The sequence below is a fragment of the Ranitomeya variabilis genome, chromosome 6, assembly GCF_051348905.1.
Source record: "Ranitomeya variabilis isolate aRanVar5 chromosome 6, aRanVar5.hap1, whole genome shotgun sequence".
In the NCBI taxonomy this organism is placed as follows: domain Eukaryota; kingdom Metazoa; phylum Chordata; class Amphibia; order Anura; family Dendrobatidae; genus Ranitomeya; species Ranitomeya variabilis.
Window position 1 is genome coordinate 75,860,798 of NC_135237.1, and position 24,978 is coordinate 75,885,775.

The 24,978-nt window shown below is 48.6% G+C and overlaps 1 protein-coding gene across 1 annotated transcript in view; it reads left to right on the top strand.

Moving 5' to 3' along the window:
* ACVR2B (activin A receptor type 2B) overlaps window positions 1–24,978 on the top strand; it is a 197,071-nt gene that overhangs the window by 164,070 nt on the left and 8,023 nt on the right. The window contains exons 6-7 of the mRNA XM_077268673.1: window positions 698–841; window positions 2,344–2,492. Coding sequence (XP_077124788.1) covers window positions 698–841; window positions 2,344–2,492 — 293 coding nt within the window. The remainder of the gene's footprint in view (window positions 1–697; window positions 842–2,343; window positions 2,493–24,978) is intronic.

Consider the following 24,978-nt stretch of genomic DNA (forward strand, 5'->3'; position numbering starts at 1 on the left):
ACACAGGACAGCAGAGTTAAATTTTGTCTTATTACAAACACATCAAGCACATTTGCTGCTGTACATTATCATTGGCAGACTTTAGCCTAATGTGTATTGGGACAAGCGATAAACGAACGTGCTCTGATAAGGTGTTGTACGAGCACACTATGGTGTAAACCGAGTGATTTCAGCGTGCTCGAAAAATGTGTTAGTCTCTGCTCCTGCATTTCTCTCAGCTGTTTGACAGTCGCAACATATGTAGTTTGCTTGCTTGCTTGTTAGGTAATCCCTGCATGTGTTGCTGCTGTCGAACAGCCACGAGACATGCAGCCGCGGGGAATCGAACATATTTTTCGAGCACCTCAAAGTCATTCGGTTAGCACACGAGCATGCTCGGATGAGACCTTATCCTAGCACGTTGGTTCATCACTAATGGGGACCTTTACACCCATGGAGCAGGAAAGGCAACCTCCTCTTTGGCCATGTAGATCTATAACATGACTCAAAAACGTATTTATCACCTTCTTTATCGTACAAACTGTATTTTACTAAAATGAAAAAAACAACTCCAAAGTGTTCTGAGTGCTCCATAATGCAGTATTGTAATCTTACATAATACATTTGATTGTTTTAAGGCCGTAGGTAAGCTGGAGCTGTGCAAATGTTTAATGTCTTTGACGTCATTTACTAAATTGTGATTCTCATGTGTACTTAGGACAAGCAGTCTTGGCAGAGCGAGAGAGATATTTTCAACACCCCTGGAATGAAACATGAAAACCTTTTGCACTTCATTGCGGCTGAGAAGAGAGGAACAAACCTGGAGATGGAGCTGTGGCTGATCACGGCTTTCCACGAGAAGGTGGGCTCATCTTCTAGAAGCCTTAGGCCTCCAAGACACTTATGTCACGTGGTAGTTGGTATTTGATTGCTCTCCTGTCTTTGATTTCGAACGCATCCTCTTTCACTTCCTCCAATGTGTTGGATTAGTGCAGTGTTCCCCAACTCCGGTCCTCAAGAGCCACCAACAGGTCATGTTTTCAGGATTTCCTTAGTATTGCCCAGGTGATAATTGCATCCCCTGGACAGGCAAGCATTCAGTGACCTGTGCAATACTAAGGAAATCCTGAAAACATGATCTGTTGGTGGCTCTTGAGGACGGGAGTTGGGGAACACTGGATTAGGGGATATTCACAATCTGCATTTTTTTAACCCTTTTTTGTGACCTTTCTCACCCATTCAAATGAATACATGATAAATCGAGTAAAAATGCGCGTAACGTCTGCTTTGGTCTTCCAGGCAGGTCGCAATGTTTTAAGTGCAGAAAAAAAATACTGCAAAAATACAGCATACAAGTATACCCTTACCTATCCAGCACTTATATCTTATAAGTCCAAACTTTTGCTAGGCGACTAATTATGGAGATTTATTGGTTAACCATGATAAAGAGCCATATTTCCAAGCTGGAACGACCTCTACCAGTTCTCTCACTGCTTATATCATTATACAGACCTAGAAGTCTTCTGTGCCCAGCGTAAAAAATGAGCCACGTGCCAATCTGATGATAAAGTTGTGTTTCACAAATACTTGTTGAACAGGTTCTTACTACCTTTTTTTCTTGTTTTATCATCTCTTAATAATCAGTTAAATTGCTTCAAGGGAACCGGTCATGTAAAACAGCGCTATTAACCTGCTGATATGGGGTTAATCTGACACAGTGCAGTGCCGGCATTGAGTGCCCCACTGCCTGGAGGAAATTAACTATTCCCCCTCGCTGTATTCGGCTTCCAGTCATAGGGGTTCTGGCGTGGTTTTAGTTACCACTCAGTATATAGAGAGCGGTGGCGGTAACTGCCCCTGACACTGACTGACAGCAGCTCAGGATCAGCTGTCAGTCAGTGCAGGGGATGCCGCTCTCCATACACTGAGCAGTGACTGTAGTCACCACCCCTATGACTGAAAGCCAAATAGTGCCCAGGGGAATACAGTTCATTTCCTCCTGGCAGTGGGGATCTAAGTGTGCTATTAACTTGCAGACTAACCCCATATCTGCAGGTTAATAGTGTTATTTTACATGACTGGTTCCCTTTAAAAAAAAAAAAACACAGATGGCAATGGAAAGACAGAAACACTGGTGTGCCAACCTGTTCAATGTGGCCTCTTGGCTGTGGGCGTGTGACGTTTTCTTTGTTATGAATTAATGTTTGTTTGTTTGTTTGTTTTTTGGGGGGGGGGCATTCATGGCATGGATTGATGATCTGTTGATCAAAGACTGTTCTGTACAAATGTTCCCTGAGTGCCTTCACCTCCGAAATACTGTGCGTTAGCGGCACCAAAATAACACGCCGTCTGTTCATTTTGCAGGGTTCCTTGACAGACTATCTAAAAGGAAACGTCCTGAGTTGGAATGAATTGTGCCACATAGCGGAGACTATGTCTCGAGGGTTGGCGTATTTACATGAAGATATCCCTCGTTGTAAAGGGGACGGCCACAAGCCTGCAATAGCCCACAGGTACTGACCTCAGCCGAGCCCGTGTGCACGTACCACACGACCAGCGATGATCAGGATGGAGATACGGGACTCCGACTCTTCCTCCGCACAAACCTTTCTACTCACTTTATAGCTGATGAAATGAAAACGTTACTTACTCGCATGCGCTCTAGGTTCACTTTACAGTCAACACTGCTGATTACTGTTGGATCTGCCAGCTGCTCTAATAGCCCACATGGGCAGTGCCTATGGCACGGTCTCATTTAGGAACGAGCACACCGGCAATACCCCCTACTGATTGCACAGGTGTTTGCAATCAGCTCGGGACCAGAGCCAAAAACCTGCTCTGAATGGATGTGCCTGGCTGCTGCCTCTGCTCCTGAATGTCTAGTGTTATACCATGGAAAAGTGTTTTCCCACAAAAAGCAGAATCGTTTGGATTTTGCCTGGCAGAGGGGAGGACCCTGTTGGGGGAATATTGCTTGTCTTATCAATTTCAATCATTTCATGCTTATTATCTAAAATTGCATTCATAATCTGCTAATTACAACTTTTCGAGCAAACGGCGGTTACATAACCGTGTGTTTTTACACATCGGTGTTTGGGAGATTTCCCCTCTTTGTTTGCATTACTACTCTCAAACTGAGTTTCTGGGAATAAGTTTTCTTTATATAAAAAGAAGTCTAAATTTTCACAATCTTTCAAACTTTAAGGCCTCATTCAGATGTCTGTGTTGCACATAGGTGTTGCATGCGTTTTTGTTTTCCCCAGGTAGAAGACCTACCCATTATAATTTAAGGTGTCATTCACGTGTCCATGTTTTTTTGTGGACCGTGCGCCTGTGCAAAACGCTCAAGACATGTCCATTTTTCTCCAGTATTTAGTGTTGAGCGATACTTTCCGATATCGGAAAGTATCGGTATCGGAAAGTATCGGCCGATACCGTCAAAATATCGGATCTAATCCGATACCGATACCCGATCCCAATGCAAGTCAATGGGACGAAAATATCGGAATTAAAATAAACCCTTTATAAACTTGTAGGTTCATTCTACATGAAGGAAAACAACTAAAAAGAATGTAGGATGTATTGGGGGACGTGGCGGAGACATTAAAGGCACAGAGGTTTAGCCCAATGTAATAGAATAGCAGGATTTTGTTTTTTTTTATGACGTTCGGCGGTAGAAAGATTTTGACTATGTTAATTTTTTTTTAATTTTGTCAGATATTGATGTTTCACTACTTCCACGCCCTTCACCTTCTTTTTTACTTCTCCCACACTTTCTTCTTCATTATCCTCATCATCAGCTTCTTTGACATCAACTTCTTCACCTTATTCATCTTCTTCTTCATCTTCTACCTATTATTTTTTTGGTTACATTGTTCATATTCTTTTTATTTTACTATTATCTTCATCATATTCTACTTCTTCATCATATTCTTATTTGTGACAGGCATTCCCGTAGTTGTTATCTATAAAAGTTTGAAGATTACACCTTGCGTTCTGCCTGTCACAAAAGAGTTACATTTGTCCGCGTTCAGTTTGGCCTGCAGCATCAGGCTTTATCCAGGGGCACCACGAGGAGGAACGGACTCACCCCCATACACTGCTTAGTCTTCTTCTGCTTATAATTTAGATAATATTTTTTGCTCTGATATTTAGTGTTATGCTTAATGTTCTTCTGCTCTTTGTTCTGCAGCCTCTTGTTCTTCTGCTTCTCGGTCTTCCAGGTCGTCGTCGTCGTCTCCAGGGTCGTCGTCTCCGGGGTCGTCGTCATCGGGGTGGTCTTCAGGGTCGTCGTCTCCGGGGTCGTCGTCATCGGGGTGGTCTTCAGGGTCATCGTCTCCAGGGTCGTCGTCATCACGGTGGTTGTCATCTCTGGTGTCGTCGTCATCTTAGGGGTGGTCTTCCGGGTCATCGTGTTTAGTCTCTTGAACTTGGAAATGTAGCAGAAGGTACAAGAAGGCTGAGAAAATGCCGAGAACCAGCTGATGGAACTGGAACTCGGATGGCTACCCGAAGGTCCAAGAGCCAATGGAACTACCGAGGACCAGCTGACGTTACTGGAACCCGGTTACTAAGCAGGAGGTACCCGTGCCTGAAAGCACTACCAAGGACCACCTGACGTTGGTGGAACTCGGATACCCAGAGGGAGGCACCTAAGCCAAAGGCTCTGCCCGGAACCAGCTGACGGTACTGGAACCAGGATGGGGAGCAGAAGGTACAAGAGCAAAAGACACTGCCGAGAACCAGCTGACGGTGCTGGAACCCGGATGGGTAGCCGAAGGTCCAAGAGCCAATGGAACTACCGAGGACCAGCTGACGTTACTGGAACCCGGTTACTAAGCAGGAGGTACCCGTGCCGGAAAGCACTACCAAGGACCACCTGACGTTGGTGGAACTCGGATACCCAGAGGGAGGCACCTAAGCCAAAGGCTCTGCCCAGAACCAGCTGACGGTACTGGAACCAGGATGGGGAGCAGAAGGTACAAGAGCAAGTGTCAGCGTGGCTTTTGCAGGACACGATGCCGGCTGCACAGCAGGGGAACAGCTGGCGGTGCTGAACCCCACTGACACATTGGCTGGTGTTTTTCTCTGTGCAGCTAGCAGTACCGGGCCCCAACTGGCGGTGTTAGAGCCCGGGGTCAGCAGGAGGAGGAGATGGAGCAGAGTGTAGGCCGAAGCCTGCACTGGCGGCAGCTTTGGGTCTGTTGTGCCTGCGTGGCAGTTGCAGGACACGTTGCCGGCTGCACAGCAGGGGAACAGCTGGCGGTGCTGAACCCCACTGACACATTGGCTGGTGTTTGGCTCTGTGCAGCTAGCAGTACCGGGCCCCAACTGGCGGTGTTGGAGCCCGGGCTCTGCAGGGGGAGCAGAGTGTAGGCCGAAGCCTACTTGAGCCAATTTCAAAGGTAACCTTTAACCCCCCCTCAGGGGTTACAAAGTAGAAGAGCCACAGCTTATGCAGCAGTAGTGCTGCACAAGTCAAAGATTGCTCTTTTAATTTTGCTCCTTGCACACGCTGAATGAAACACGTATAACATTTAGCCCTTTATACAGTCAAACTGTGTTGGAGGCGCGAGTTCCCTTTGTAATGAGACGCAGCACAGATGTCAAGAATCCCACCTTGGTGCTGGGTGCAGCCTCCTGAGCGTTGTTATTTGCTGTACAGGAGTCTGCGCTGTCGTGTTATCCCCTGGCCTAGCGCTGTTAGCGCTGCCCATCTTCTGACATCATTTAATGTCGGCCGGTGCGGTTCGCGATGACCATGAATCCCAGCCCCGCAGTGTCTTAACATTGTTAAAACACTGCGGGGCTGTGATTCATGGCCTGGCGCAGCACATATGTTCGCCTCTCGCACTCGGGTCCTTACACCCGCTTCAGACTGTGCGGCGTCAGCTGATCCCTTATCGCATGCCACGGCCATGAAGCCGCACAGTCTGAAGAAGGCGGAAGGAGATGAGGGACAGGCGAAGTGATGCACTGCTCATGCCCATCAATCACACCCTCGCAGTCCCAAGAAATAAGACACCGAGGGGCGTTGTGTGGGTCAGGGCGGCCGCAGAGGCGCAGGCAGCCAAACAATGATGCCAGAAGACGGGCAGCGCTACCAAGGGGGTTGCAGCGTGTCATTACAAAGGAAAGTCACACCACCGGGACGGTTAAATGGTCACACAGAGGACACATTTTAGACGTGTTTTCAGTTCCACATGTGCGAGGAGAATACGTTTATGAGCCACCTTGCACACATGCAGCATTACCGCTGTACAAGGTGGCCTTAAAAACGTACAAACGCCTGGGGGAGGGGGGACAGGTTCCCTTCAATTTCAGTTCTTGTGTCTGCGTGGCTTTTGCAGGACACGATGCCGGCTGCACAGCAGGGGAACAGCTGGCGGTGCTGAACCCCACTAACACATTGGCGAGGTGTTTGGCTCTGTGCGGACAGCACTTCTGGACGGCAACTAGCGGTGTTGGAGCCCAGGGACAGGTGGAGGAGGAGGTGGTGGAGGAGGTAGGAGGGATTGCCACACACACAGCTGGGGAACAGCTGACGTTACTGAACCCCAATAACAGAGGAGGGACTGTTGGGACTGTGCGTACAGCACTACCAGGCAACAACTAGCGGTGTTGGAGCCCAGGGACAGGTGGAGGAGGAGGAGGTGGAGGAGGTAGGAGGGATTGCCACACACACAGCAGGGGAACAGCTGACGTTACTGAACCCCAATAACAGAGGAGGGACTGTTGACTGTGCGTACAGCACTACCAGGCAACAACTAGCGGTGTTGGAGCCCAGGGACAGGTGGTGGAGGAGGAGGAGGTGGAGGAGGTAGGAGGGATTGCCACACACACAGCAGGGGAACAGCTGACGTTACTGAACCCCAATAACAGAGGAGGGACTGTTGGGACTGTGCGTACAGCACTACCAGGCAACAACTAGCGGTGTTGGAGCCCAGGGACAGGTGGTGGAGGAGGAGGAGGTGGAGGAGGTAGGAGGGATTGCCACACACACAGCAGGGGAACAGCTGACGTTACTGAACCCCAATAACAGAGGAGGGACTGTTGGGACTGTGCGTACAGCACTACCAGGCAACAACTAGCGGTGTTGGAGCCCAGGGACAGGTGGAGGAGGAGGTGGAGGAGATAGGAGGGATTGCCACACACACAGCAGGGGAACAGCTGACGTTACTGAACCCCAATAACAGAGGAGGGACTGTTGACTGTGCGTACAGCACTACCAGGCAACAACTAGCGGTGTTGGAGCCCAGGGACAGGTGGTGGAGGAGGAGGAGGTAGGAGGGATTGCCACACACACAGCAGGGGAACAGCTGACGTTACTGAACCCCAATAACAGAGGAGGGACTGTTGACTGTGCGTACAGCACTACCAGGCAACAACTAGCGGTGTTGGAGCCCAGGGACAGGTGGAGGAGGAGGTGGAGGAGATAGGAGGGATTGCCACACACACAGCAGGGGAACAGCTGACGTTACTGAACCCCAATAACAGAGGAAGGACTGTTGACTGTGCGTACAGCACTACCAGGCAACAACTAGCGGTGTTGGAGCCCAGGGACAGGTGGAGGAGGAGGTGGAGGAGATAGGAGGGATTGCCACACACACAGCAGGGGAACAGCTGACGTTACTGAACCCCAATAACAGAGGAGGGACTGTTGACTGTGCGTACAGCACTACCAGGCAACAACTAGCGGTGTTGGAGCCCAGGGACAGGTGGAGGAGGAGGTGGAGGAGATAGGAGGGATTGCCACACACACAGCAGGGGAACAGCTGACGTTACTGAACCCCAATAACAGAGGAGGGACTGTTGACTGTGCGTACAGCACTACCAGGCAACAACTAGCGGTGTTGGAGCCCAGGGACAGGTGGTGGAGGAGGAGGAGGAGGTGGAGGAGGTAGGAGGGATTGCCACACACACAGCAGGGGAACAGCTGACGTTACTGAACCCCAATAACAGAGGAGGGACTGTTGGGATTGTGCGTACAGCACTACCAGGCAACAACTAGCAGTGTTGGAGCCCAGGGACAGGTGGAGGAGGAGGTGGAGGAGATAGGAGGGATTGCCACACACACAGCAGGGGAACAGCTGACGTTACTGAACCCCAATAACAGAGGAGGGACTGTTGACTGTGCGTACAGCACTACCAGGCAACAACTAGCGGTGTTGGAGCCCAGGGACAGGAGGGGGAGGTGGAGGTGGAGGAGGTAGGAGGGATTGCCACACACACAGCAGGGGAACAGCTGACGTTACTGAACCCCAATAACAGAGGAGGGACTGTTGGGATTGTGCGTACAGCACTACCAGGCAACAACTAGCAGTGTTGGAGCCCAGGGGCAGGTGGAGGAGGAGGTGGAGGAGATAGGAGGGATTGCCACACACACAGCAGGGGAACAGCTGACGTTACTGAACCCCAATAACAGAGGAGGGACTGTTGACTGTGCGTACAGCACTACCAGGCAACAACTAGCGGTGTTGGAGCCCAGGGACAGGAGGTGGAGGTGGAGGAGGTAGGAGGGATTGCCACACACACAGCAGGGGAACAGCTGACGTTACTGAACCCCAATAACAGAGGAGGGACTGTTGGGACTGTGCGTACAGCACTACCAGGCAACAACTAGCGGTGTTGGAGCCCAGGGACAGGTGGAGGAGGAGGTGGAGGAGATAGGAGGGATTGCCACACACACAGCAGGGGAACAGCTGACGTTACTGAACCCCAATAACAGAGGAGGGACTGTTGACTGTGCGTACAGCACTACCAGGCAACAACTAGCGGTGTTGGAGCCCAGGGACAGGTGGAGGAGGAGGTGGAGGAGATAGGAGGGATTGCCACACACACAGCAGGGGAACAGCTGACGTTACTGAACCCCAATAACAGAGGAGGGACTGTTGACTGTGCGTACAGCACTACCAGGCAACAACTAGCGGTGTTGGAGCCCAGGGACAGGTGGAGGAGGAGGTGGAGGAGATAGGAGGGATTGCCACACACACAGCAGGGGAACAGCTGACCTTACTGAACCCCAATAACAGAGGAGGGACTGTTGGGACTGTGCGTACAGCACTACCAGGCAACAACTAGCGGTGTTGGAGCCCAGGGACAGGTGGAGGAGGAGGAGGTGGAGGAGGTAGGAGGGATTGCCACACACACAGCAGGGGAACAGCTGACGTTACTGAACCCCAATAACAGAGGAGGGACTGTTGGGACTGTGCGTACAGCACTACCAGGCAACAACTAGCGGTGTTGGAGCCCAGGGACAGGTGGAGGAGGAGGAGGTGGAGGAGGTAGGAGGGATTGCCACACACACAGCAGGGGAACAGCTGACGTTACTGAACCCCAATAACAGAGGAGCGACTGTTGGGACTGTGCGGACAGCACTTCTGGACGGCAACTAGCGGTGTTGGAGCCCAGGGACAGGTGGAAAAGCAGAGGAACACAATGTAGGCCGAAGCCTGAGAAAGTCGAAAGGGAACCTTTAACCCCCCCCCCAAGGCGTTTGTAGCTGAAAGAGCCAGCTTGTGCAGCACAAAAGATGCAAAAGGAAAAGGTGGCTCTTTTCATCATGCTCCTTGCAAACACAGAACTAAACACTTATAAAATGTGTCCCCTGAAACCGTGAAACCGTCCCGGAGGTGGGACTTTCCTTCGTAATATGACGCAGCACAGCCGTCATTCCTAACCCCCCGGCGCCGCGCCCCGGCTCCTCAGCGTAGTTTGATTCCGTCCCGGAGCCTGCGCTGTTATGTTATCCCTTGGCCAGGCACACTTAGCGCTGCCCATCTTCTGACATCATTTGGTGTCAGGCTGGCTGCGCCTGTGCGGCCGCGCTGGCCGAGAGCCCGCCTCGCAGTGTCTTCTGATTTTATCCCACTGGGGGCCTGGGATCCATGGCCATGCGCAGTGCATATCCTCGCCTCTCACTCCCCTCCCTACGGCTTCTTAAGACTGTGCGGTGTCACGGCCGTGGCATGCTATTAGGGACCAGCTGACACCGAACAGTCTGAAGAAGCCATAGGGAGATGAGTGAGAGGTGGAGGTTCAGATATGCACTGCGCATGTCCATGGATCCCAGGCCCCCAGTGGGATTAAATCAGAAGACACTGCGAGGCGGGCTCTCGGCCAGCGCGGCCGCACAGGCGCAGCCATCCTGACACCAAATGATGCCAGAAGACGGGCAGCGCTAAGTGTGCCTGGCCACGGGATAACATAACAGCGCAGGCTCCGGGACGGAATCAAACAACGCTGAGGAGCCGGGGCGCAGCGCCGGGGGGGGAGGAATGACGGCTGTGCTGCGTCATATTACGAAGGAAAGTCCCACCTCCGGGACGGTTTTACGGTATCAGTGGACACATTTTATAAGTGTTAAGTTCTGCGTGTGCAAGGAGCTAAACCAAAATAGCTACCTTTTCCTTGTGCAGCATTACTGCTGCACAAGGAGGCTCTTTCAGTAACAAACGCCTTGGGGGGGGGGGGGGACAGATTCCCTTACATTTCAGTTGTTGTGTCAGCGTGGCGGTCGCATGACACATTGCCGGCTACACAGCTGGGGATCAGCTGACGTTACTGAAACCCAATAACACTGGGTCGTATGTTTTGACTGTGCAGACGGCACTTCTGAGCCTCAACTGGCGGTGTTGGAGCCCAGGAATTTAAGTTCAGGTGGTAGAAAGATGAACACAACAGGAGACCTGGATAACGTATACAGTGACCAAATTATTTAATCAGGAGGAGGAGTGGCAAATTCCTGCGAGATCCAGGCCTTGTTCATTTTCAGGAAAGTAAGCCGGTCAACGTTATCGGAGGATAGTCGCATGCGACGGTCAGTTAGTACACCACCTGCAGCACTAAAGACACGTTCCGATAATACACTGGCCGCAGGGCAAGACAGCACCTCCAATGCATACTGGCTTAGCTCTGGCCATGTATCCAGCTTTGAGACCCAAAACTTGAAAGGGGAAGAGCCGTCTGGGAGTACAGCAAGAGGGCAAGACATGTAGTCTGTCACCATCTGACGGAACCGTTGCCTCCTGCTGACTGGAGCCGTCTGTGATGGTGTAGACTTTTGTGGGGGGCACAGAAAACTGTGCCACAGTTGGGCCATACTGGTCTTGCCTTGGGCAGAGGCACTGCTTCTGCTCCCTCTTTGTGCAGAGCCTCCACCACTGCCTGGACGCACTGAGCTGCTTTGGAATGCACTAGCAGCACTTCTCTCAGTTGGAATGGAGAAGATGATGGAATTGACCAGTGTGTCTTGGTACTCCCGCATTTTTCGCTCCCGGTTCAACGGTGTGATGAGGCTTTCTACGTTGTCCCGGTAGCGAGGATCGAGGAGGGTGAACACCCAATAATCAGACATGTTGAGAATGTGGGCGATGCGGCGGTCGTTTCTCAGGCACTGCAGCATGTAATCCACCATGTGCTGCAGACTGCCAACTGCCCAAGAAACGCTGTCCCCTGCTGGAGGCGTGATATCTGCCCGCTCGTCATCACCCCACCCTCGCTGTACACACTGAGTACTGGACAATTCGGTAACTCCCTCCTCTGGACGGATGTCTTCCTCCTCCATTGACTCCTCCTCATCCTCCTCACAAACTGTCCCCTGCCTACGCGTTTGTGAGGAACCACGTGGCGCTGACTGTCCAGAAGATGATGGAAATGGTGAATCCTCATCCTCCACCTCTTCCACAACATCATCCCTTAGCGCTTGCAGTGATTTTTCAAGCAGGCAGATAAGGGGGACAGTCATGCTGACTAGTGCATCATCTGCACTCGCCATCCGCGTGGAATAATCAAAGGGACGCAAAACCTGGCAGACGTCATTCATAGTGGCCCACTCTGTGGTTGTGAAGTCTGTACGGCGCTGACTGCGACTTCTTTGCGCCTGAAGCAGCTGGTACTCCATTACAGCTTGCTGCTGCTCACACAACCGCTCCAACATATGTAACGTGGAATTCCACCTGGTAGGTAGGTCACATATGATGCGATGTTCCGGCAGGCGGTGTCGGCGCTGCAGAGCCGCAATGCGCGCTTTTGCCGTGCTGGAACGCCGCAAGTGAGCACACTCTAGGCGGACCTTGTGCAGCAGTGCATCAAGATCCGGATAGTCCCTCAAAAAGCTCTGCACGACCAAATTGAGCACATGTGCCAGACATGGGATGTGAGTGAGGTTGCCGAGGCCCAGAGCTGCCACCAGATTTCGGCCATTATCACACACTACCATGCCTGGCTGGAGATTCGCTGGCACAAACCACACATCGCTCTCCTGCTTGATGGCATTCCAGAGCTCCTGCGCTGTGTGGCTACGATTCCCCCAAAAAATTAATTTCAAGACGGCCTGTTGACGTTTGGCCACGGCTGTGCTCATGTCGGTCGTAACAGGTACACGTTCATCACGGGTCCATGTGGAGGTGGACTGTGACGGCTCCTGCAGCGATGATTCTGAGGAACTGGTGTAAGAGGAGGAGTCAATGCGTACAGAATGGATTCCTGCAATCCTTGGAGTGGGCAGGACACGTCCTGCGCCACTCGCACGGTCTGTACCCGGCTCAACGACATTAACCCAATGGGCAGTGAGGGAAAGGTATCGCCCCTGTCCATGTTGACTGGTCCACGCATCGGTGGTGAGGTGGACCTTGCTACTGACGGCGTTCAGTAGCGCGTGTTTTATGTGTCCCTCCACATGCTTGTGCAGGGCAGGGACGGCTTGCCTGCTGAAGTAAAAGCGGCTGGGCACATTGTACTGTGGGACTGCCAATGACATCAAGTCACGGAAGCTGTCAGTCTCCACCAGCCTGAATGACAGCATTTCCAGTGACAGAAGTTTGGCAATGCCTGCAGTCAGAGCCTGTGCTCGTGGGTGGTTTGACGAGAAAGGCCGCCTTTTCTCCCATGCCTGTACTACCGATGGCTGTAGACTGGGCTGGGAGTGTGTGGATGACTGGGAAAGTGGTGCTGCGGGTGGAATTACAGCGGGTCTCTGGACAACAGGGCCAGAGGTTCTTCCACGGCGATCCTGGGAGGAAGCCGAACCAGCTGCGTGTGAGCTAGAGGAAGAGGCAACACGAGCTGAAGAGGTGGTAGCTGCCGCTGTTGGTTGGCCTAGCTCTTCAGTGTGTTTTTCTAACTCCGCCGGGTGCCTGTTGCGCACATGTTTCCACATGTTGGAGGTATTGAGGTTGCTGACATTTCGACCTCTTTTGACTTTTTGATGACACACCTTGCATCTGACATAGCAAATGTCATCTGCAACTGTGTCAAAAAAGGACCAGGCACTGCAAGTCTTGGGAGCGCCCTTTTTGGCTTTTGGAAGAGACATGCTCCTAACGGGTGCCAAAGCGGAGGCTGCAGGATCCGCAGTCTTCCCCCTCCCTCTCCCTCTTTGGGCCGTACGGGGAATCTCTTCCTCAGAGCTGCTCCCACCACCTTCCTGTCCCTCACGCCAAGATGGGTCAAGGACCTCATCATCTACACTACCCTCTGCCCCCAACTGCTCCTCCTGGGTAGTCTCAGCAGCAGAGCACGCACCAGTAAGTGGCACCTGAGTGTCATCATCAGCTGATGCGGCCTGCGATGTGGTGACCGGAGCCACTGGCCCACCCGCCTCTTCAGAGGAAGAGAGAAAAAGCTGTTGGGCATCACTGCACCCTGCCTCTTCTTCCATTTCTCCAATGCTGCTTGGCTGGCCCCCTGTTTCCAAGCCAAGAGATTCAGAGAACAGAAGTAGAGACGGCTCCTGTCCTGGGCTCTCTGTCTGCCTGGGCAATTTGGCAGGTGGTGAAGAGACAGATGGCTGCTCTCCAGTGCTCTGTGTCTGAGAGGATGTGGCACTAATTGAAGTTGATGCATTAGCTGCCATCCATCCGACAACGGCTTCAATTTGTTCTTCACGCAGCAGCGGTGTACGGCGCTCTGACACAAAGCTGCGCATGAATGACTGTTGCCTGGTGAAAGTGGGTGCTGATGAGTCACCGGTGCCCGCAGCAGGCACAGAATCCCCACGTCCCCTCCCTGCTCCGCGCCCACGCCCACGTGCCTTACTCACTGCCTTCTTCATCTTGGTTGACTGATAAAGATAAGCAGAAAAGTACTAACGGCTTTGTGTGCTTATTCCTGAGCAACTCCTCCTAACAGGTATAAGAAACACTAATTTTCTAAAGTGTGGACTAGACTTTAATATGAGCTAATGTGGCCTACACAAATGTAAAGTGGTGTAACTGGTGTGTTTGGTGAACTTTATTATTTATTTATTTTTGGGGGGCTGAACTGACAACGGATAGAGCTGCAGTCACACGGAGACCGTGCAGACAGACGTAAACGGCGCTGCAAGGCCCAAAAACCCTCCTCTACGTTATCCTATGTAGTGTTTTTCCACAAGTTAGCTGGAGACGGGTGGAAAGACACTAATAGGATTTTTTTGAAAAAATGTGCAGCAGCCTGCACTACTTAAAACAAAATGAAAATTGATTTGGCGGTATGACGCAGTGAAGAACCCTGAGCTGGAGACAACCAGGCTATGGCTGCTCACAGACTACAGGGCGAGCTGCAGTCACACGGAGACCGTGCAGACAGCCGTAAACGGCGCTGCAAGGCCCAAAAACCCTCCTCTACGTTATCCTATGTAGTGTTTTTCCACAAATTAGCTGGAGACGGGTGGAAAGACACTAATAGGAATTTTTTGAAAAAATGTGCAGCAGCCTGCACTACTTAAAACAAAATGAAAATTGATTTGGCGGTATGACGCAGTGAACAACCCTGAGCTGGAGACAACCAGGCTATGGCTGCTCACAGACTACAGGGCGAGCTGCAATCACACGGAGACCGTGCAGACAGCCGTAAACGGCGCTGCAAGGCCCAAAAACCCTCCTCTACGTTATCCTATGTAGTGTTTTTCCACAAATTAGCTGGAGACGGGTGGAAAGACACTAATAGGATTTTTTTGAATAAATTAGCAGCAGACTACACTACTTGAAAAAAAAAAAAAAAAAGAACAGTATGAGGCAATGAACCACCCTCCCTGAACTGAATACAACCAGCTATGGATGGCCTATGTGGCTGCACTCAGACTAGAGAGTGGGCTGCACTCACACACACACACACACACAGACCTTGCAGATCGCTGTGAAAACAGCGCTACAAGGCAAAAGCAAGGTGAATAGTAGGTGAACACAGCGGTTGCTAAATTAGCCTTTGGAAAGCACAAAGAAGCAAATCGCTATCTCTAAACTGTCCCTCAGTCAGCAAACAGCGTCCTGTCACTAACTGAATTCACAGCAGAGTGATCGCAAAATGGCGCCAGCGACTTTTAAACTGCATCATGACATCATTTCAGCAGCCAATCACAGCCTTGCCAGTAGTTTCATGCCCTCCATGCTAAACAGGATGTGCCCACACTTGGAATCATTCTCATTGGCTGAATTTCTGCATTTTGAATCTTGGAACTTCCGATTCCGGTATCCGATACGCGGCAAGTATCGGAATCCCGGTATCGGAATTCCGATACCGCAAGTATCGGCCGATACCCGATACTTGCGGTATCGGAATGCTCAACACTACCAGTATTATGAATGAAAAGTGCCAACACAAGTCAATGGTCGTACAGAAAACGGATGGCATCCATGTTTAACATGGCAAAGTATAGGAGAAGCCTTGGAATTTATTCATCCATGAAAAACACTTATGACTCATTTATGGTAAAAACGGACACACGGACCAAACACTGATGACACCGGCACCATTTTTTCACGTACGTGTTTAAGCAAGGACGTGCGATTGAGGCATAAGAGCTTGCAAAAAAGATGTTGAGTAGAGCTAAGAAAGATTTACCGGATCCTAGTCCAGCGGCCACTTCACTGATCCGTGCCTGCTGTAGTAGAGCATCTTCTACCTACCGTGTAGTATGTTGTCATTGTTGCGGCACAACACCCACATGACTTAGTGGTGGACCTACTAAACTGAAGTGGTGTCAGTAATGGTTGGACTATTGGGAGTGGCTCACAGGGCTGTTCTTCGGCGGCCACCGGCTACCAATGAGGCCTCTGGACCAGGGTCCTGCAAATTGTTTTGCTCAACTATATTGCTGATCCTGCACTTGCTGTGATGGCTCATGGTGGGTGGGGAGGACGTCTGTGTGATGTAAACTCTGCAAAGAGCACCCTCTCTCAACAAGTAGGACAATCAATGGGGGGAGGCAATGGCAAAAGTGGAGTGGTGAGCACCTGACCCTACTAGTTTAGGAGGGATATTTGGTGGTCTGGACCAGCATAAATAGGTGGGCGTCATATATTCTTGGTCGCCCCCTCTTGTTGTACAGGATTTCTTACTGTAATGCTTATTGCCCCAAAATTTTAAATTCAAACAACGGGGACAAATTTTTAAGGGCTCGTCCCAGCTTTGCAATCCTGTGGAGAGGTAATAACTTGCGGAGTCCAGCTTTCTCCATCAGTAGCATAGACCCATGAATGTGTAGCATTGACACGAAGGGGCGGCCATCGCTCCATTTTAAAGGGCTCTTCTTCAGATTGATGATCTTGCAAAGTTAGAACATCACCTTCATTTTTTTGACAATGTACTTGAGGTACAAAACGTGGAAGTTAGCTTCACTTTTTTGGGTTTGGGGACCAAATGTTATAAAGCGCTACGTGTAGGCCATAATAAATACTATCTAAAATAGTTTAGAAGTTATTTTCTATGAATAGCTAAACTTTGTATGATTTATTGGTAAAATGCTTGTGGTGGGGGAGGGTTGTGAGTTTTTTTTCCTCTAGAAGCCTAATATTTGTTCTAGTTTCTTTACTTGGGGAATGTTGATGGTAGAACATGCCCGTGTAAGGCTTATTAGACACCATAAATTGTACATTCTTCCAGCAGTCTCCCAGTTACCAGCCTGAATTTAAATGTTGCTTTTCCTTTTATTTCAGACCCCTAACGTTAATTTCCTGAGCTTTATGTTGTCCCCTGCTAATGACCAAATACTCCAAACTATTAGCCTGTTATTCATTACCACAGAGCCGAGACATTAATCATTTTAGCTTTTTTTTTTTTTTTGCCTTCAAAATACGTTCTTCCACCATGTTGAAAAAAATATAAAAAAATGTGTTTCTCATTTACACACGCCATCTGTCAGGAGTTCTTTAAAGAGACAGCTTGGACAACTCGCAGCAGGGAGAGTTGCCGGTTCACACCGCTGCCTACCCATTATCCAAAATATAAATGTACGGACGGCTCCTCGGTAATGGCTTTACCAGTGCAGATGGAGTCAGTCTCAAGCTGGGGAAAAGGATTTGCTCTGACTGTGTTCCCTGCCAAAGAGTTATGTGACGAATGAGACGCTGCATCATTCCAAGACTTTCTCTGGGATCATTAGGATGACCAGAGATGTCCACTTAGATGTACCTCCAAAGTGTAGCCTTAGCTTTGTGCCTGGCAGTTTGTCTCCGCATCCTCTCTCTATGTGGCATCTATTATTCGGATCGTAGTGCGAAACAAGGGGAAAAAATAGAACCAAACCTGCTTTTTATTTTTTTTTATTTTGGTACATATTATTGACAGGCTGCATATAATCCTTCCAAATTGCTACAAGCCAAGGCTTTGGCAAACTAAAATTGAAACTCCTGACCATCAACTGCGTCGGAAAATTCAACATGGCAGCATTCATTATTCTGTATATTCATGGACCAGCCAGGATCCGGAGTTTGTGGACCCGATGGACGGGTTTCCCAGAGGTTGGATATTTCACCCCACTCGCATAACGATATAACTTGTCTTGGAAGCTACCAAATTAAGAAGAATGTTGGCCCCAAAACTATTGCCCACTAAGAATGGGTTTATCTAATATTTATTTATGTTTGGCCAAGTGGCTAATGTAAGAAAATCCGTTTTCTTTTCTTCTTTTTTTTTTTTTTTCCGAGCTGCGCTGCAGTCATAAGTTATTCAAGTATCTGTTATATCTCATTACCTGGACGTCAGGCCTCGTGACAAATCTCTGGCAGAACATTGCCCTCTTTACACAATTGGGTTCTACAGCTAATGATGGCCAATAACTGCAATGTCCGTTTATTTCCCTACATTTGTGCAAGGAGTAACAATAATGCTTTGGCATACATGGGCCCATTGTCAGTCATTTGGGGTCCTCGAGTTTTTTGTGCTTTTAGTTTCCCCCACCCCCCTATCAATGGCAATGCTATTTTTCTTTTTCGCTAAAATAGGTTTTAGTCTTGGTGCACTATAATGGGGGTTGCTTTCACCCCTGGGTGAAGACGTGCCTTTAGCTCATTGAACGTTCAGATTTGGGACAGTTTTGGATATTTTGCATTAGGCCTACGAGCTTCAAGATATGCTACCATTCAACAGTTCACTCTTTCTGGAAGCATAAATGGGCCTTTCTGAAAGGAAAGCTCCACCTTAGATCCTCTGTTATAGACAATATATAAATGATCAATCTGTGGTATGTGAACTTTTGGGTCATTCTGATAATGTAGAGGACATATTAGCGCTTCTGCTCTTTTCTACGAAAGAGTCAGTATTATCTGACAGCAGCTTATCTCTCCAACAAGCGAAAGAATTCCAGCCTCCAGAGCCTTATTCCTCTGACATAATTTTTCAGGGGACAGTCGGGAGGCCCCATAGACATGATATTGGTGACCTATCCCATCAATAACTTGCGTATGGGGCCTTTAATGAATAATCTTTATTTTGGAGTTACCAACTAAAATGCAACGATTGGGACCAACCAATATTCCTATAACCAAAAGTATCTTGCTGAATAAGAGAGATGGCCCTAAGTATCGCGAGATAAACCAAAAGAAAGATTGTGCTACAAAATATCTCACAAATATATCAGTTTTATTAAATATAAAATATAACAGATTTTGGTAAAAAAAAAAAAAAAAACAGTAGCTGAATGTAGGGCTAGCAACAAATCTGCCAATACTATAAACAGTATATAATTAGTGTGGCCACATATCGATTGCAGTACATTGCCTAGTGGTTAACATATATATCGAATAGAAGAGTATAGGATGCAGACTTGCATAGTACTGATGTGCAGCAATGTTAGGTGTGTAGCACTGGGCCCCAACACGTGTTTCGCACAGCTTCTTCACGCCGTCTGACGAAGCTGGGTGAAATGCGCATTGTGGGGCAGGGCTACACACTAGGGAATGTACTGCCATCGATATGTGACCATACTAATTATATACGGTTTATAGCCTTGGGATATTTGTTAACCCTCCATTGAGCTACTCTATTTTGTTTTGTTTTTTTAACAACATTTTATATTAAAAAGAGTTGATATATTTGTGAGCTATTCTGTTGGTTTAGCTATTGTGAAAGTATGAACTCCAACAGGGAATATGAAGCTACATCTACTGACTACATGTCTGGCTTATAGCGCCCTCAGACTTACTGTGTATACTTGTGTATAAGGCCTCTTTCACACTTGCGTCGGTACGGGGCCGTCGCTATGCGTTGGCGTGACGTCCCGACGCATGTTGTGAAAATTTGGCACAACGTGGGCAGCGGATGCAGTTTTTCAACGCATCCTCTGCCCATTGTAAAGTCCCCGGGAGGAGGGGGCGGAGTTCCGGCCGCGCATGCGCGGTAGGAAATGGCAGACCCGACGTACGAAAACCGGTCCGCGAAAACACGACGCATCCAGTGCCAGACGGACGCGACGTATGGCTATACGTCGCGATCCGTCGGCAATACAAGTCTATGGGGAAAAACGCATCCTGCGGGCACATTTGCAGTATCTGTTTTTTCCCCAAAACGACACATTGCGACGGACATCACACGACGCAAGTGTGAAAGAAGCCTAAGCTGAATTTTTCAGCACATTTTTTGTGCTGCAAATGCCCCCCTTGGCTTATACACGAGTCATTGTCCCAGTTTACGGTGGGGGGAGGGGGAACAGTGGGTCACAGGAGGCAGGAGTCGGTGGCTGCGGCTAAAGCCTGTCTCGGCTGCTAAAGAGAAATGAATATTCACTGCACGGGCAATGAATATTCATTTCTCTTATAGTGCACACAGTTACAGCCGCCAGCAGCTGCCGGTCCCTCATGGGTGCCCACTCATTAAGGTAATGAATATTCACCTCTATCCACTCCCATAGCCGTGGAGAGAGGTGAATATTCATTACTTTAATGAGCAGGGACACTTGATTGCTCAGCCGCAGGAGCTGCTGGCATCGGAACAAGATGCTGCGAGGGCGCGCAGGGAAGGTAAGTAGGATGTTTTTGATTTTTTTTAATGCTTTTCTCATAGGGGCCATACATACAAAGATGGGGATGAGGAACCATGCAGACAAGAATGGGAATAAGGAGGAAGCATACAAGTTTGGGAATAAGGAGCCATGCATACAAGGATGGGAATAAAGAGCCACTCAGACAAGGACTGGAATAAGTGGAATAAGGAGCCACGCAAACAAGGATCGGGATAAGGAGCCATGCGTACAAGGATGGGGATAAGGAGCCATGCGTACAAGGATGGGGATAAGGAGCCATGCGTACAAGGATGGGGATAAGGAGCCATGCATACAAGGATGGGGGTAAGGAGCCATGCAGACAAGGATGGGGGTAAGGAGCCATGCATACAAGGATGGGGATAAGGAGCCATGCGTACAAGGATGGGGGTAAGGAGCCATGCGTACAAGGATGGGGATAAGGAGCCATGCGTATAAGGATGGGAATAAGGAGCCATGCGTACAAGGATGGGGATAAGGAGCCATGCGTACAAGGATGGGGATAAGGAGCCATGCGTACAAGGATGGGGTTAAGGAGCCATGCGTACAAGGATGGGGTTAAGGAGCCATGCGTACAAGGATGGGGATAAGGAGCCATGCGTACAAGGATGGGGATAAGGAGCCATGCGTACAAGGATGGGGATAAGGAGCCATGCGTACAAGGATGGGGATAAGGAGCCATGCGTACAAGGATGGGGTTAAGGAGCCATGCGTACAAGGATGGGGTTAAGGAGCCATGCGTACAAGGATGGGGATAAGGAGCCATGCGTACAAGGATGGGGATAAGGAGCCATGCGTACAAGGATGGGGATAAGGAGCCATGCGTACAAGGATGGGGTTAAGGAGCCATGCGTACAAGGATGGGGTTAAGGAGCCATGCGTACAAGGATGGGGATAAGGAGCCATGCGTACAAGGATGGGGATAAGGAGCCATGCGTACAAGGATGGGGATAAGGAGCCATGCGTACAAGGATGGGGATAAGGAGCCATGCGTACAAGGATGGGGATAAGGAGCCATGCGTACAAGGATGGGGTTAAGGAGCCATGCGTACAAGGATGGGGATAAGGAGCCATGCATGCAAGGATGTGGATGAGGAACATGCATACCAGAATAGCTGAGATGGCTTATACTCAAGTCAATGAGTTTTCCCCAGTTTTTCTAGGCAAAATTATGTGCCTCGGCTTATACTTGTGTCGATTTATATGCGAGTATAAAAGGTAATCTATGGATAATGCTCGTGTTACTTATATTAGTGTTTTTTTCTGTTTTGTTTTTACAATAACTTGGCTATTGCTGACTCGGAAACAGGTTCACTAAAAAGGGAAAAAAAATTCACTTGCATTCAGTCTGAGGTTATGCACAATCATGTGTCTTGCTCAGCGGTGATAATTTGAGTCCAGATGCTCCTGCTTGGAGTTCTGCTGCTTTAGCTTTTTACAGACTGTATTTCTAAAATGTATCATGACAGCAGTGACACCTTCAGGTCAGACGGGGGATAGCGCAAATACAGGAGGCCGAGGTTACAAACAGTCCATGTGCTATAGCAATGAAATTCTGTCTGTGCACAGTGGACTTCATTGCACATTTTAAGTTTACCATGCCAAGCCTAGTCTGGTGCCATTGAAGATTTTGGTACCCATTAAAGAAGTTGCTCATCAATTTGCAATACCTGGTCCTCAGTAATCTGTGGCCGTGGGACATCAGCCCTGTGAACCAAGACTTACCTGACTGCATTCATGGCTTCTCTTGTAATTTCCCGGTCTGGCGTGATGTCACATGTGCATTACACCGCAACGATGACGTCACGTGAGGTCGGCTAATTAAAAGAAGAGCTAAGGATGCCGTAAGTCAAGTGTTGGTTCTCAGGGCTCCTTTCCAGCGACCACAGATTACTTTTGTGACTACTGGATCGTGTCTTGTAAACTAGCTTGCACCAACTTTAGTACCTGTAGCTGGTCCCAGGAGCTGTTGGGATATGCTGTTGAGAACCACTCCGACAGCCACCCTGCTACCTTCATTGACCCATACGTTGCTAATTTCTTGCTGCCTATCTTCCCAATTACCTGAAAATCTGGCTTGTAAGCGCCTTAACGTGGTACTCTTCTGTAGTTATTTAAGGGGTTACCCTGGATTCTTTTCAATTAGATGGCCTGTTATTTAGATAAGCCATCAATATTAGACCAGTAGAGCTCTGATGAGCTTTTTGTGGGGCTGACCTACCCTTCACTGTTTTCTTTGCTCTGTATCTGAGAGCATAGTACTTTCTGCAATGGCTGTGTGGAGTAATACTGCATTGTCTTGTTAAGCTGTAATATTGAGCATGCCACAGATACGCCACAGCAGCATTTAAGTGGTTAAACTATAGCGATCAGTTGAACGACCATTGTGCTCATTCCCAAATATTGTCTGTTCCCAAATATTGACACTTTAAGCCTCCCATAGGCCAAAATATCCTGCTCTGTAGAGATCACTCTCCCACAGTCATCTCATTATTGTCAGGCAGGATTACAATGAAAGGTCGCACCTAAATATATAGATAAGATAGCATCTACCATTTTTAATAATTTATGGTCAGAGCTCACCTCCTCCCCCTCTCTGTACAATGATCTCTGCACAGGTCACAGAGCATGCCTACAGACATTTCCCATAGAAGGCAGTAAACCTATCCAGACTACAGGTTCCCATTATCCATGTGGCTGCCCTAAAGCTTGTATCGAAATCCTGTTCACAAAAAAAAGATTTTTTTTTTTTTAGCTATGAAAAAATAATACAGCTGGCACATTGACTTATTCTGCACGGACCGATGTGCGTAGTGCATTTATTGCAGGTTTCAGTCTCGCGCCGTGACATTCCTACAAACTGTATTTACTTGTTTAATTATCACATTTAGCCCTATCTTGCTCTTATCAGATTTGTCACTACAGGGACTTGCTGTCAGAATTAAATGCGAAGCATCTAAGTCACCGCCATCTGCTCAGCCAGTAATTAAATTAAAGCCATATGTACCATAGATATCTTTAAACAACGTATGACTGGTATTTTCTAAGCAAATCACAAGTCTAATGCTGCGTTTACATGTCGCAATTGTGTTAGTTAAATGACCCCCAATCTTCTACATACAGGAATAAGGAAAAAACTGGATAAATTGAATGTTTTTAATTAGATAATCGCTATAGTACATACAATGTGTTATACTGATGAAACCCTGATAAACACCTATCCTAAAATATTGATAGGAACGCTGTCTGTGAGCATGAGCAGTAGGAAGCTCTGCCTCCGCCCCTTTATGTGTAGGTAGATGTGCTCCCAGTGAATATTCTCATCTGGTGCTGGAGATACCAGGGGTGCTGAGGTAAGAAGAGGCTGCTTACACTGCTGTCCACCCTGTGTATAATCTAATACTGGAGATACCAGGGTGCTGGGGTAAGAAGAGGCTGCTCACACTGCTGTCCACCCTGTGTATGATCTAATACTGGAGATACCAGGGGTGCAGCGGTGTGAAGAGGCTGCTCACACTGCTGTCTACCCTTTGTATGATCTAATACTGGAGATACCAGGGTGCTGGGGTAAGAGGAGGCTGCTCACACTGCTGTCCACCCTGTGTATGATCTAATACTGGAGATACCAGGGTGCTGGGGTAAGAAGAGGCTGCTCACACTGCTGTCCACCCTGTGTATGATCTAATACTGGAGATACCAGGGGTGCAGCGGTGTGAAGAGGCTGCTCACACTGCTGTCCACCCTGTGTATGATCTAATACTGGAGATACCAGGGGTGCAGCGGTGTGAAGAGGCTGCTCACACTGCTGTCTACCTTTTGTATGATCTAATACTGGAGATACCAGGGTGCTGAGGTAAGAGGCTGCTCACACTGCTGTCCACCATATCTACACTACCGTTCAAAAGTTTAGGGTCACTTAGAAATTTCCTTATTTTTTAAAGAAAAGCAGTTTTTTTCCAATGAAGCGAACATTATATGATTCAGAAATACACTCTATACATTGTTAATGTGGTGAATGACTATTCTAGCCTCAAACGTCTGGTTTGTAATGCAATATCTTCATAGGTATATAGAGGCCCATTTCCAACAACCATTACTCCAGTGTTCTTATGGTACTTTGTGTTTGCGAACTGTGTAAGAAGGCTAATGGATGGTTAGAATACCCTTGAAAACCCTTGTGCAAGTATGTTAGCACAGCTAAAAACAGTTTGGCTGTTTAGAGAACCTATAAACCTGACCTTCCTTTGAGCTAGTTGAGAATCTGGAGCATTGCATTTGTTGGTTCCATTAAACACTCAAAATGGCCAGAAAAAAAGAACTTTCATGTGAAACTTGACAGTCTATTCTTGTTCTTAGAAATGAAGGCTATTCCATGCGAGAAATTGCCAAAAAACTGAAGATTTCCTACAACAGTGTGTACTACTCCCTTCAGAGGAGAACACAAACAGGCTCTAACCAGAGTAGAAAGAGAAGTGGCAGGCCCCGCTGCACAACTAGCAACAAAACAAGTACATTAGAGTCTGTAATTTGAGAAATCGACGCCTCACAGGTCCTCAACTGGCAGCTTCATTAAATAGTACACACAAAACGCCAGTGTCAACGTTTACAGTGAAGAGGCGACTCCGGGATGCTGGCCTTCAGGGCAGAGTGGTAAAGAAAAAGCCTTATCTGAGACTGGCTAATAAAAGGAATAGATTATTATGGACAAAAGAACACAGACATTGGACAGAGGAAGATTGGAAAAAAGTGTTATGGATAGTGAT